This window comes from Zea mays, chromosome 4 (genome assembly GCF_902167145.1).
Source record: "Zea mays cultivar B73 chromosome 4, Zm-B73-REFERENCE-NAM-5.0, whole genome shotgun sequence".
Taxonomy (NCBI): Eukaryota; Viridiplantae; Streptophyta; class Magnoliopsida; order Poales; family Poaceae; genus Zea; species Zea mays.
The window spans coordinates 171,907,254-171,920,473 of record NC_050099.1 but is presented as its reverse complement, the minus strand read 5'-3'; the positions used below and the strand labels follow the sequence as shown (position 1 = coordinate 171,920,473).

At 49.4% G+C, this 13,220-nt stretch overlaps 1 protein-coding gene across 1 annotated transcript; it reads right to left on the bottom strand.

Moving 5' to 3' along the window:
* Nucleotides 1-1,104: 1,104 nt before the first annotated feature.
* Nucleotides 1,105-2,969, bottom strand: LOC100191738 (3-ketoacyl-CoA synthase). The gene has a single exon (NM_001137166.2). The coding sequence runs from the start codon at nucleotides 2,851-2,853 to the stop codon at nucleotides 1,396-1,398; it is 1,458 nt and encodes a 485-aa protein (NP_001130638.1). The 5' UTR covers nucleotides 2,854-2,969; the 3' UTR covers nucleotides 1,105-1,395.
* Between the last annotated feature and the right edge of the window lie 10,251 nt (nucleotides 2,970-13,220).

The following is a 13,220-nucleotide window of genomic DNA, read 5'->3' as shown; positions in this document are numbered from 1 at the left end:
TAGCTCTCTCAAGGAGGAGCTAAAAAACACTAGTCCCTAGTCCTCACCTTGCCTCTGTCACCGAATTAATGTTCCGGTGCTGAAAATGACGCAGACGGTTCTCCGGCGATCATGTCGTTGCCTTTCCACTTTCCAGGCGTTGGGAGAGAGGAGAGCTAGGCGGGCTCGCCTTTATCTGCAAACGCAAAAAGGGCAGTGATGACTCACAGGCGATCTGACTGGCGAATTGAATCGTCTCCGTTTTAGCCGTTCGGTTCGGTGACTGCCAATCTGCCATCACCATGCATGGATCCATCGGATTTCATGGATGGACATGGACCCCCGGCGATCTGTATCTTCTGGGTTCAATTCGGTGGTGGCAATGGCAACCGGCCGGACGCGCACAGGCAGCGGCCACCGGCCGGCTCGGAAAAGGAAAGCCAGCCGCGGGACCGCGACGGCGCGTCCGCCCTGACGCCCTCGGCCGCCTGGCCCGCGGGCGCTTCACGTTCAGCAGCGCATGCGCATCCTCTCTTCTGGTCTCTCCCATGGCGGGGCATCGATAAAACGATACAGCTTCCCAATCCCAATTCCCAAGGCAAACGAAGCAAGCTGCGGCGCATTTCCACGGTGGCGACGTCCAGAAGAGCAGAAGCATATGTACGGGTGCTGGGTGCAGGAGCGTGAGCAGCCGGGCATTCACTGAGCAGGCAAGCGTCCGCACCGCCAACACGTACTGTACTGTACTGTATGAGCTACTCGCGAGGACGGAGCCTTGAAGAAAACCATGCGCTAAAGGCGACGGCCGGCACGCGGCGCCGGTGTCAGCCTCAGCTGGGACAATTAATCCGCGGCAGCGACAGCACTGAAATGACATGGACATTGCCCCTGTCTCTGTTTGGCACTTGGCAGGCCGTGCATGCGACAGCCGCACAGTGGCAACGGCAAGCGCAGGCACAGGGAGCATCAGCCACAGCCCACACACCACAGGAGAAAACAGTGACCAATCTGGATCTCCACTGCACTCAACGGTGCCATGCATGCAGATGCAGGTAGCACTTTTTGAATGAATGGAGTGGGTGTTGCACACGTTCTTTCTTCGTGGCCTTGTTTAAAATCAATTGATTTAAAGCAATAAATATGAATAATATTTATTAAAAACTTGAAAACCGTTTTAACCGGTACGTGAGACTTGTAGCTGTATTACATAGAAAGTGTACATGGATTTTAAAGAAATGGGAAAAACATATTACATGATAGATAAAGAAATCTGGACACAAGACGAAACGAGTGTACGTGTATACAACGCTCCGGACCACAACACACCCGTTCCCCGGGCGCACATGTACGGGAGCCGCTGGAGCACGTCGGGAATGTGGACGTACGTACGGTACGGTACGCAGGCTTGTAGTCGGGTCAGTGCTTGAGCACGTCGGGAATGTGGACGGGGTAGCGGTGGATGCAGTTGGCCCACGGCCCGTCGTCGGCGTTGGCGGCGGGGCGGATGCACTCCCAGGCGGCGCTGTTGCACTTGAAGCCGGAGCCGAATCCGATCATCCAGACGCGGTCGCCCCTGCGCATGCGGCCCTTGGCCTCGATGTAGGCGAGCTCGTACCAGAGGGAGCTGCTGGAGGTGTTGCCGAACCGGTGCAGCGTCATCCGCGACGCCTCCACCTGCTCGTCCGACAGCGTCAGGCTTCGCTGGAGCTCGTCGATCACGGCGCGCCCGCCCGCGTGGATGCAGAAGTGCTCGAACGCCGTGCGGAAGTCCGGGATGTAGGGCTTCACCCGGTCGTTCAGCACCTTGCGCGCGATGAAGGACAGCGCGAACAGCAGCTGCTCCGACGCCGGCAGCACCAGGGGCCCCATCGCCGTGATGTTCGCCTTCAGCGCGTCGCCCGCGATGCTCATCAGGTCCTTGGACAGGTTGATGCCCACGTTGCCGCGCTCGTCCTCCTCCTGGTACACGCAGCGGTACGCGGCGTCCGAGGCGCCGCGCAGCGTGCGCACCACGCGCGCCAGCCGGAACCGCGCGCCGGCGCCGTCGGTGGACAGCAGCGCCGCGGCGCCGCCCATGCGGAACAGGCAGTTGGGGAGCAGCATCGCGCGCTCCTTGCCCATGTAGTAGTTGGGCGTGATGGTCTCCGTGGACACCACCAGCGCGCGCGCGCCCCGCGGCGCCACCTGCAGCAGGTTCCGGGCCAGCTCCACGGAGATGAGCCCCGCGCTGCAGCCCATCCCGGCGAGGTGCACGCTGCGCACGTCCCCGCGGAGCCCGTACCGGCGCATGACCATGTCCGCGAACGACGGCGTCGGCGCGAACAGGCTGCAGTTCACCACCAGGATGTCGATGTCCTGCGGGGACACGCCCGTCTTGGCGAGCAGGTCGTCGATGGCCGAGAAGATGACGAGCTCGGCCTCGGCGCGGGAGGACTCCAGGTCGCGCGACGGCGGGATGTAGTGCTGCGCGTACGGCAGGCACGTCTCCTCCCCCAGCCCCGACCGCTCCAGCAGGCGCGTCATGAACCGGACGCTGCGCTCGTCGAAGCCCGGCCACACGCGGGAGTGCTCCAGGAACGTCGCGAACGGGACGCGGCAGTTGGGGTTGGTGCGGAAGCACGCGTAGTCCACCAGGTACACCGCGCGCGGCCGGAGCGTCAGGTACAGAACCGTCGCCACGGCCGGCAGGAACCCCGCCAGGAGCATGTGCGCCGGCCGGAGCGCGCGGGCCCGGGCCAGGATCTCCTCGGGCCCCAGCTCCGCCGCCTTGAGCAGGACCGCGGCGGCGAGCGGCACGGCCACGATGGTCAGGATGTTGTTCACCACCAGCTGGTACAGAGGCTTCAGCCGCCTGAGCTGCGCCGAGGAGCCCATGGACAAGGCGGTGGCCGCGTCGCGTTTTGCGTTGTTGGGCTGGCTGGTCTGGCGGGTGCCCGGGCTAGGTTTAGGGCGACTTGGGCTAGTGAGCACTGAGGAGTGATTACTGAAGCGAGATGGAGGAGAGGCAGGGAGAATTTAAAGCGAGACGAGGAGAGGCAGTGATCACTCGTCAGAGACCACAGACAGCAACCAGCCAACCATGACGAACACGGTAGCCGGTAGGGACGGCGACGTGTCGGGTAAAGTACGGGTGAATATTTACATGATCCTAATTTTTGTTTGTCTATCGCCCGCAGACTGCTCTACATCTATATAATAAAACAGTATTTTATATAGTCATATGCATGATTTACTCGTCAGTCTCGAGTAGTTGGTAAGGATAGCCGATAGCAGCGGCAGTAGTCGAACTGCACTGAAGGGCTTTTGAAATTGGAAACAACTACTTATTCCGTCTATAAAAAAAATGTAATGCTCATACCTTAAGAAACTAGTCACTTTTAAATTTTAAAAAATCTATAGAAAACATACTATCATTTGTAATATAAAATAAATACCATCAAGATTTATTATGAGATATATACATTTTTATAATAAAATAATTTGGTGAAATAAATATAAATACTCTTTACGTTCCAAATTAATATTAATTCTAGCTCTTAGTTTTTATGTCTATATTTAAATGGATAACAATGAATTCTGACACATACCATCAATTATAGTATGAATCGATTAATTAAAAAAACTAAAATAAAATTTAATTTGTGACCGAGGGAGAGGGAGCAGTATTTACTAAAAATCTAGTTAAACTAAAATTATCTTTGCGGATACAGATAACATATTTGTATTTTTCTTTTGGAGGGAGGGAGTACGTAACAACTGTCAAGGTACCAAGCAGCACTACTAATCAACAGTTTAAAACATAGCGAGCGTCTGCAGTGAAGGTTAACACGGGCGTGCATGCCGCGCGTCGGATGGCTGCAGCCTCGAGTGTGAAAGGATCCTCTACCTACCTTGTCCCTTTGAGCAAGCACGTATTTCAACCTCAATCTTGCAGTGCCGCGTCTTTCTTTTGAGAAACAAAATCCACATCAGATTAAAACTATTGCAGCAGAAAGCTGAAATAGACACCCAACTAATCAACTTATGGGCCCTTTCGAAAAGCAAAAATCCACAAACAGATAGGATGAAACAAAGGTGTCAATTCACCAAGCATTATAGATTAGGGTTTGTTTGGAACCAAAGATACCGGAGGGGGAAAGCTAAAATCCACGTGCTATTTAAACCCTCTCCGATATCATTGGTTCTAAACAAGTCTTTAGATGGCAGCGACGGATCTAGTATTCAAAATCTTCCTATGTCAAATTTGAGATCAATGTAATATAATCGCTGAACTGTCGTCCGCCGAAGTGTCATCAGGCTGATGGTAGCACCGCGCCACCGTAGATTGACAAGAGGAGTCGAGGAGATGTATCGTCACAAGCAGGTCAACCGTTCAAAATAACTGTGTGCCTATGTTTATACCGTGCATTTTTTCCACCAAACTGTAAAGAGTCCATGGACCTTAGTTAACTTAAAAACACGAAAAGCTCAGGCTTCTACTTGTCTCAGGCATCTCTAAGTACGTACGTTTGCAGATGAAGGAGGGTTCCGCAAGATCTCAGCTGTAGCTAGATGCATCCGTCTCTGTTAGTCGGTGTTCTTGGTGCAGAGGTGCAGTGCTGCCCGGATAATACACCGTGTTGAGCTGGCAAGTGCCCACACTACTAGCTCATAAACTATATGAACAAGACTGAAACAGACCTCCAACCGGTGAATTTATGGACTTTTAGGTATGAACAAATTGTCATTTATTATAAGTTACACTTGGGCTCTCGTGGCAAATCATCATGTTACGTTGATTGTGCTCTCGGTATAGAGGTACACAGGTAATACACTGTTGAGCTCACAATTATCCACCACATTAGCTCATGGACCCTAAGTCTATAACGTTATTAAATACGACTAACTTTATTGGCAAGGATAATGATATATATGACATTAATATGTATAACATAAAAATATATTTTATGACATAGTTAGCGTGATACTAATTCACTACGATATGTTTGGGGTTTTTTTTTATATATTTGATTTAAATCCAAAATAGTTTGATTTAAATTTAGTATAACTCTAAAAAGGAAACAAGCGTCCTGCGCATTGAAGAAAATCTGTGGACTTTTTTTTTCATGAAAAAACAAAATTGGTCTCCCTACTAGTCCCAACCCTTCAACCTTCATCCAAATATGGCATTTTTTTTTTCTCCACAGGTGACAGAGATTGCACCAACCAATCTGACACGGACGTCGATCAGAATGAACCAATTGCAGATATACGTGACTGATAAAGCGTTCGGGAACGATCCCCGGGTGTCGTTCTTGAAGTCTGAAGCCAAGGACCACGAGTTCATTTCTACTTGGGGGCTTTATGAGCTAGCTGTCCGCCACCTGCAGACGTGCTGGTTCGACCGTAATTGTCGCCACGCCATGCATCTGCCATTTTCACATGCACGTTTTGTTCTGAATTCTTGGAATTCTGGCTCTCTCTCTCTCTCTCTCTCTCTCTCTCTCTCTCTCTCTCTCTCACAATCAAGATGAGTTCGTTTGATGTTGCTGTGAACGATCTGGTGGTAACTGCCCAACTGCTGGTAGTCTGGTAGACAGGTAGAGGCTGTGATTGGAGCCGACTGGTGGGTGCTCAGCCGCGGCTGATTGCAAACATGAAACTGGCATGAAGGCAAAGGCAACTGATGCGTTGCCTGAATGTCACAACCTCCTCTTCTACTCTCTCTGGTTTGAACGAAAAACATGCATTCAGAAAATGGCGCCCAGTTATTGAGCAACTGTTACGTTGGCCGAGGACCTGCTGGCGTTAATGAATCGAGCAATTCTGTCTTTTCTTTTGCTGGGTGGGTGAGGACTTACTGCTGCGTGGTGTTTTGTTTCAGAATAATATATAAGCATCGCGACGGATTCCCCCTCTAGAAATGATTTGCCTCCATCGAACTGTTTGGAAAAAAGAGAGAGGCAGGGACCAAATGACGTCGTCCCCATCAGAATGAATAGACGGATGACATGAACATGAAATACTCCCTAGGTGCCCACGTTGCGGGCTTGCGGCAGACCAGGGCCGCCATCCATCCAGTTTGACGTCGCCGTGGTGGAATGGCTGGCTGGTGCAACCGTACAACGACCTCCCTGCTTGATCGCTGCCAGCCAGCGCCACACGCCGCGACGGGCACTTGCATGGACCTGCTTGTCCAACTGCACTCAGGGTCCAGCAAGGTCCGGTAAAGCCTTCTGTCCCGTAAACGTAGCGGACGGAGACATCCGCAATGCCCCAACAAGGCATTTTAATTCATGCGCTATAATTTAGAGAACGCCGCAGACGCTAAACCTGGCGGAGTTCTTTCGCCCGCTATCACAACCGCCGAGGCATTGACTATTTGTTACTGCGCCAACTCGGAAGTCGGAACCTTCAGCGCAGCCTCCAGTTTTCCGCTCGCACTGTTCAATCATCCAGCTTCAGTGGCCACGCTCACCGTCGCGCCGGCACGTGAGCAACACAGGCGGTGGGGGAGAGCGCGGTAGGTGAGTATCGGGCCCGTTCGGTGGTGGGGGAGAGCGCGCATGGCATCGGGCCCATTCGGCTATGCACCGTGAGGCCGCTCACGGCGCAGCGCCGACGCGTGCAGCATCGCCGCCGTGCTTATCCTCATCCTCATGCCCTGCGTATTCCGCCTCTCCACCCGCGCTAGCTTGGTGTCGGTCTCGGGAGCAGCTGAACTGATTCGCTTCTAATGACTAGAGCAAGTATGCACACAGGAGAATCAAGTACTTGTTATTTTCAATTTCCTTAATCTAAAATTGTTCATGCATCAAGTACACGTGCGATTTTAAAAAATTGTCAAATTTCAAAAAAAATCACTTCATTTTTGTATTACGTACCTAAGTTAAAATTGTATTTAAATGAATTATAAAAAATAATATAGTATATGAACTCTGTAATCACAGTAGATATAAAGAACCAAATTTAAGGAGACGTTGCTGGAGATATAGAAAATATAGATGATATAATTTTTTAGAAAATGTCGTAAAGGATAAGGAATATTATTTTAGATGATAAAATTTAGAGAACCCGGCTAGACACAGCCTGATAGGACTACTAGAATATAAAATGTTTATACATATGGTTGACCTAGTCTGTGATTATATATTTGAAAGGAAATTATTATACGGCTACTTTATATATAGAAATCAAATCAATTACGGGTATAAATAGGGACCAAATCAATTACAGTGGATTTTTCGTTGTAAGCCACGATAACCCATAAGGTATGGACGTATGGTTGGATGGAAGGTGTCGACGGGTCTGACACTCAACTTTCCTATAATAAAGACCTCAATGACTCTTTGCCTCTTAGGTCCTTATAAACAGAGCTTGTTTGACCTTAGGGTATATATCTTGGCTTTCCAACCTGATAAACATCCTAGCGAGTCCTAGAAAACATCTTATTTCACTTATCTCTAGTAACGTTGATTCATCAAAAGAGAGAGTGAAAGTGATCTCTTGCATTGAGTTATTGCATCTACTGACATTAGTGATCATCTTGAGCTGCATGATTCTTGTTATTCTTGGTGGTTGCTGTTACCTAGACGATTTTAAGGCAACAAAAGATCGTTGAACTACTTTGATCATTATTGTTAGCTCCGATCACTCATTGTGGGGAGCTCTTGTGATCATTCCATACGGGAGATTTACGAAGAGCAACATAGTAAAATTATAGCTAGTTGGAGTGTCTCTCTACGGTGGTTCTTAGACTATCTCTATCAGCTTACCCATCCATATACTCATATTCAAATTACACTCTGCGAACAGTGTAATCTACAGTGCAGAACAATGCAAAACAATGTTTTTGGGTAAACTATGAGTAGACTTTTGCAGATGACTTTATTTTGCCCTTATTATTGGTTTTGTCTTGTGATGGCAAGTAGTGTATGAACCATCTAGCTTGGACTCGCCACAATGAGAATATAGGTTATCAGTGTGCCCCCCCGAATCTTAGGGATATATCTTGTATCATTTTTGTCCCGTGTGACAATTCCACTGTTTAATGTGGCAGCACATGAGCGAATCGTAGACTTATTAAGATTAATAAACTCGTCTTACTGTTTAGTCCTTGTATACTTAATTAGTTTTGTAATTAGAATATATTTAATACTTTTAACTAGTCTTCGTATTGTAACAAGAATTTCTCCTTCTCTTGACGCATGTAGTCTTTGTATTGTTGTTACTCATCGACCGTCAGGCTTTCAACAACTAGCTTCATGATATTGTCTATGGAGATATCGGTGTGATCTTTAGAACCGACCATTTGAGAATCTTATTTTTAACAGATCTAAACACCTAGATCTCCAGCGGAGTCGCTAAAAATGTGCTGGCGTTGATCTGGGCGCCAAACACCGGGAGATGAACTGCCTGGTAGTGCTCTCTACGAATGCGCAGATGGTTACGACCCTAGGCCAGACGATCGCGACCTGAGTGCAGGAGCGACTCCTTCTCTACATACGTCCGCACGGTCCGTGCATAGGGCTCGGACGGTCTACGATGGCGTCTTCTTCGCAGCAGACCTAGATCTCGTCTCACGGGAGGGACCCCATTGTGATATCCTAGCCCTAGTGGATTGTGTGATATCCTGGTTCAAGGCTTAATAGAATTAATAGAGTATTCATACCAACAAGGTGCATCTTCTTTTTCGGAAGCCTATCTCGAAAGAATCTTGGGGTTAAGCGTGCTTGGCCTAGAGTAATCTTTGGATGGGTGACCGGCCGAGAGGTCTTCTCGGATGCACATGAGTGAGGACAAAGTGTGCACAAAAGACTCGTGTTCATTTGTGTGGATGGTCTATGACCCTAAAGGGCTACCAGGAGTAAGTATCACCGGTCCTAGAGAGGATGGGGTGTTATAAATGGTATCAGAGCCGACCCTTGCGGTTTAACGGGCGTGTGTGGGCTAGGGTTTGGGTATATGACACATGTAGGCCCGGAGTGGTCACATGACATGACATATGACAACACTAGACATACAGATGTGGCCAAGAGGGGAGGTTTCTTGCTTGGGGTTGACCGACGAAGTCGTCGGTTTTCTAAGGGGTTGGATTGTGATATCCTAGCCCTAGTGGATTGTGTGATATCCTAGCCTAAGGCTTAATAGAATTAATGTGTGGGCTAAGGTTTGGGTATATGACGCATGTAGGCCCAGAGTGGTCACATGGCATGACATATGACAACACTAACATATAGACGTGGCCAAGAGGGGAGGTTTCTGGCTTGGGGTTGACCGACGAAGTCGTCGGTCTTCTAAGGGGTTGGATTGTGATATCCTAGCCTTTAGTGGATTGTGTGATATCCTGGCCTAAGGCTTAATAGAATTAATAGAGTACTCATACCAACAAGGTGTATACTTTTTCGAAAATCTATCGGCCTCAGGATCAGACGTCCACCAACCGTCAGACACTTTTGGTGCTCAACTATAGATGGCCAAATGGGCCGTGTCTGACGGGTCGGCCCGAAGCACGTCCCATTTGAAAGTCGTCTAGAGGGGGGTGAATAGGGCGAAACTGAAATTTACAAAGTTAATCACAACTACAAACCGGGTTAGTGTTAGAAATACAATCGAGTCCGCGGGAGAGGGTGCAAAACAAATCGCAAGCGAATAAGAAGTGTGACACGCGGATTTGTTTTACCGAGGTTCGGTTCTCGCAAACCTACTCCACGTTGAGGAGGCCACAAAGGCCGGGTCTTTTTCAACCCCTTCCCTCTCTCAAACGGTCCCTCGGACCGAGTGAGCTTCTTCTTCTCAATCAAACGGGAACAAACTTCCCCGCAAGGGCCACCACACAATTGGTGCCTCTTGCCTTGGTTACAATTGAGTTGATCGCAAGAAAGAATCAAAGAAGAAAGCAATCCAAGCGCAAGAGCTCGAAAGAACACAAGCAAATCTCTCTCACTAATCACTAAGGCGTTGTGTGGAATTTGGAGAGGATTTGATCACTTGGGTGTGTCTAGAATTGAATGCTAGAGCTCTTGTAAGTAGTTGAAGTGGGAAAACTTGGATGACTTGAATGTGGGGTGGTTGGGGGTATTTATAACCCTGTCGGTGTTTTGGGTCCGACCGCACACCCGGGGTTGCCCCTCAAGGTGTTTTTAGGAGTAGGACGGTGTCGACGACTGTAGCAAAATGGTTCGTGCCGATCGCACGAGGGACAATGGACAAGATTTACAGGTTCGGGCCGCTTAGAAGTGCGTAATACCCTACGTCCTGGTGAGTATATGTGTGGTTACAAGAGGATTCTCTGGGTAGAGGGCGCAGAGAGTTTTTGTGGGTGGCTAAGTAGAACAGAGTCGATCGTGCTGAAGGGGTGCCCCCTAGGCCTTATATATTCGACCGTGGAGCAGTGCATGTGATATGATAACAACAAGTAGCTAAAAGATAGTGAACCTCTTTGAGTTTATCCCTACGTAACCCTTGCCGACTCATCCTCGCATGGCTGCGCTGCATGGGGCTTCAGCGCGGGAAAGTCGGGTCTTTGTTGCGATTCATTCGTTCGACGTTGTGGGCCGTCTGGGTCTCACGTCTTCTCTTCTTTGTTGGTGGTCTTTCCCTAGGCCCACGAAAGAATGACCTTACGAATTATTGGGCCCTCGGGCCTTTCGTGAGGCCCATTACTTCTTTAGTGGACCCAGGGGATATCTATCCCCCACAAGCCCCCGATCTTTGGGTTGATTTAGAGGTAATCGACCCAAAGATCCAAGGTCCAAAAAATGACTTCCTGCTGTTTTCTTTGACTCTGATCGTTCGTCCGACCAAAGTTTGGTTTTGTGCTTGTGCCTTAGAGGTCGGCATTTTTGGATTGTAAGACCCTGGATTTTATTGGGTGCACCGGAGGTGCACCCAATGGGTGTAGCCCCCGACCTTTGAGTAGATTTTAGAAGATAATCTACTCAAAGGTCTTCTCCAAAGATTATCTCTATTCGCGCTCCTGCATCTCAGTTGAGGGTTGATCTTTCCAATCTCGTTCCACGCCTTAGAGGTCGGCACTATATTGATTTAGAATGATAATCCATGGGGTGCACCAAAGGTGCACCCAATGGGTGTAGCCCCCGACCTTCAAGTGGATTTTTGAGGATAATCCACTCGAAGGTCTTCCTTCTGTGTCCTTTTGCTGAAAATTATCCTTTCTGCTTGTAAAAAATTGGCATGATGTCATCCGCGCTATGTCATCAATATTATGCTTCAGAGGTCAGCATGTATTTTGTCTTTTGCAGCCGAGTTCGCAATCCATCCATATCTCGCTAGGTAGTGTAATTTATTTGCTCTGTGACTGATTGGACATTTGATGGACGTTCTCTGTCTAGTCTTCAAGTCGCTTCTGTCGGCCATATCTTGTACTTTGTTGGTTATATTTGGCTTTTCTCTGATCCTTACTGATATCTCATTTTTGTCTTGAGGTATTCACTGCATGCTCTGCACGGATGTGACCGTTTGAAAAATATACTGATAATTCCTGGGCGTCCCCCCCCAATGGGTGTGGGCAAGGGACGGCTTGGTACGCTGAGTGTTTTAGCCGGTTGCCTCTGAGTAGTAATGCGATGGGACGGCTAGTGTAATCATATCCTTTGCGCTGTTGACTGGAGTCCCAATGGGTGTAGAGTTGCATGAAACGGTGTCCGCCGTCTGACGTGTCTTCGGGTGGGTGGAAGTGTTTATTGAATGCCTTGCGACTGTTCAGTGACCGCGGTTAGAAGTGAGCGGTTGCCTTTTCCTTCTATAAATAACCCCTTTGCTTCTCTGGTTTCTTCACATCTCTTCGCTGCTCCTTACTGCCTCTTCCCTTTCTTCTCTCCCAAAACTTTAACCATGGGCAAGGACAACAAGCGCAAGCGTGAGCCGACTCCTCCATCGGAGGAGTTTGGTGACTCAGAATACTCGGAGGAGGAGTTCTCCTCCGAGCCCGAGGGGTCTCCGGCTCCCGTCTCTCCCCCGGCGTCGTCCGATGACTCGGACGACTCCCAGGGGATAGCCGCGGAGGTCTGGACATATATCCGGGCCATCGAGCGCGCCGGGCTCGAAGGCTCGGATGAGTCGGAGTACTCCTCGGATGAGGAGGACTCGGACGGCGGCGACGAGGGTGAAGACGACGACGACGACGACGACGACGACGACGACGGCGACGGCGGTGGCAGGGGCGGCGGCGACGGCAGCAGGGACAGCACCAAGGGCAGCAGCAGGGGCAGCACCAAGGGCGGCGGCGGCGGCAGCGGTGACAGCACCAAGGGCAGCAGCAGGGGCAGCACCAAGGGCGGCGGCGGCGGCAGGGGCAGGGCCAGTGGCTAGACGCCACTGGTCTTCTTAGATATTAGTATAGTTTAGTATAGCTAGAATAATGTAGTAGTAATTAGTGTAATTTAGTAGTAGTAGTAATGTAGAGTAGAATTAGGGAAGTACCAACTCGTAAAGAGTTGGTTTGTAACTCGTCAACTTCCTTTTAATGAAGATTGTCGCGTATCCCCTCTTTTTGATGACTTGCCACTGCTTTTGCTGAATGTTGAACCGATTCTTTTGATATAGCAAAAAACAGCGCCGAGCGATGTGAAGATTGACATCAGCGTTTTTAGAAGTAATTCTGAGCAATCGAACACAAGACCAGCGTTTTAGAGGCAATGTCGAATGATAGAAGGTCGGCGTCGGCATTTTAGAAGTAATGCCAAGCGACAAAATACGGGGCTGATATTTTAGAAATAACGCCGAGTGATTAAATGTCGGCATCAACATTTTAGAAGTAATGCTGAGTGTTTGGACACGTGGTCGGCGTTTTAGAGGCAACACCGAGTGATTGAAGGTCGACGTCGGCATTTTAGAAGTGATGCCGAGCTATTGAACACGTGGTCGGCGTTTTAGAAGCAACGCCGAGTGATTGAAGGTCGGCGTCGGCATTTTAGAAGTAATGCCGAGCGATCGAACACGTGGTCGGCGTTTTAGAGGCAACGCCGAATGATTGAAGGTCGGCGTCGGCATTTTAGAAGTAATGCCGAGCGATCGAACACGTGGTCGGCGTTTTAGAGGCAGCGCCGAGTGATAGCCAGCTTCTCAAGTTACTTTGAGGAAAATGGCCGAGTGATGAGGTGGCACATCAGCTTTCTTGGAAATAACTGTTAGATATCCACGTGGCATGCCGGGATTTCGGAGATGACCGCTGGGTGATGACTGGGCACTTTTGAAAAGGTATCTGGCTCAAGAATATCCCTTAAGAGTCGCGCTTTTAG

Excerpts from the sequence above, each read along its gene's own strand:
- LOC100191738 (NM_001137166.2), bottom strand. The coding sequence starts at position 2,853 with ATGGGCTCCTCGGCGCAGCTCAGGCGGCTGAAGCCTCTGTACCAGCTG.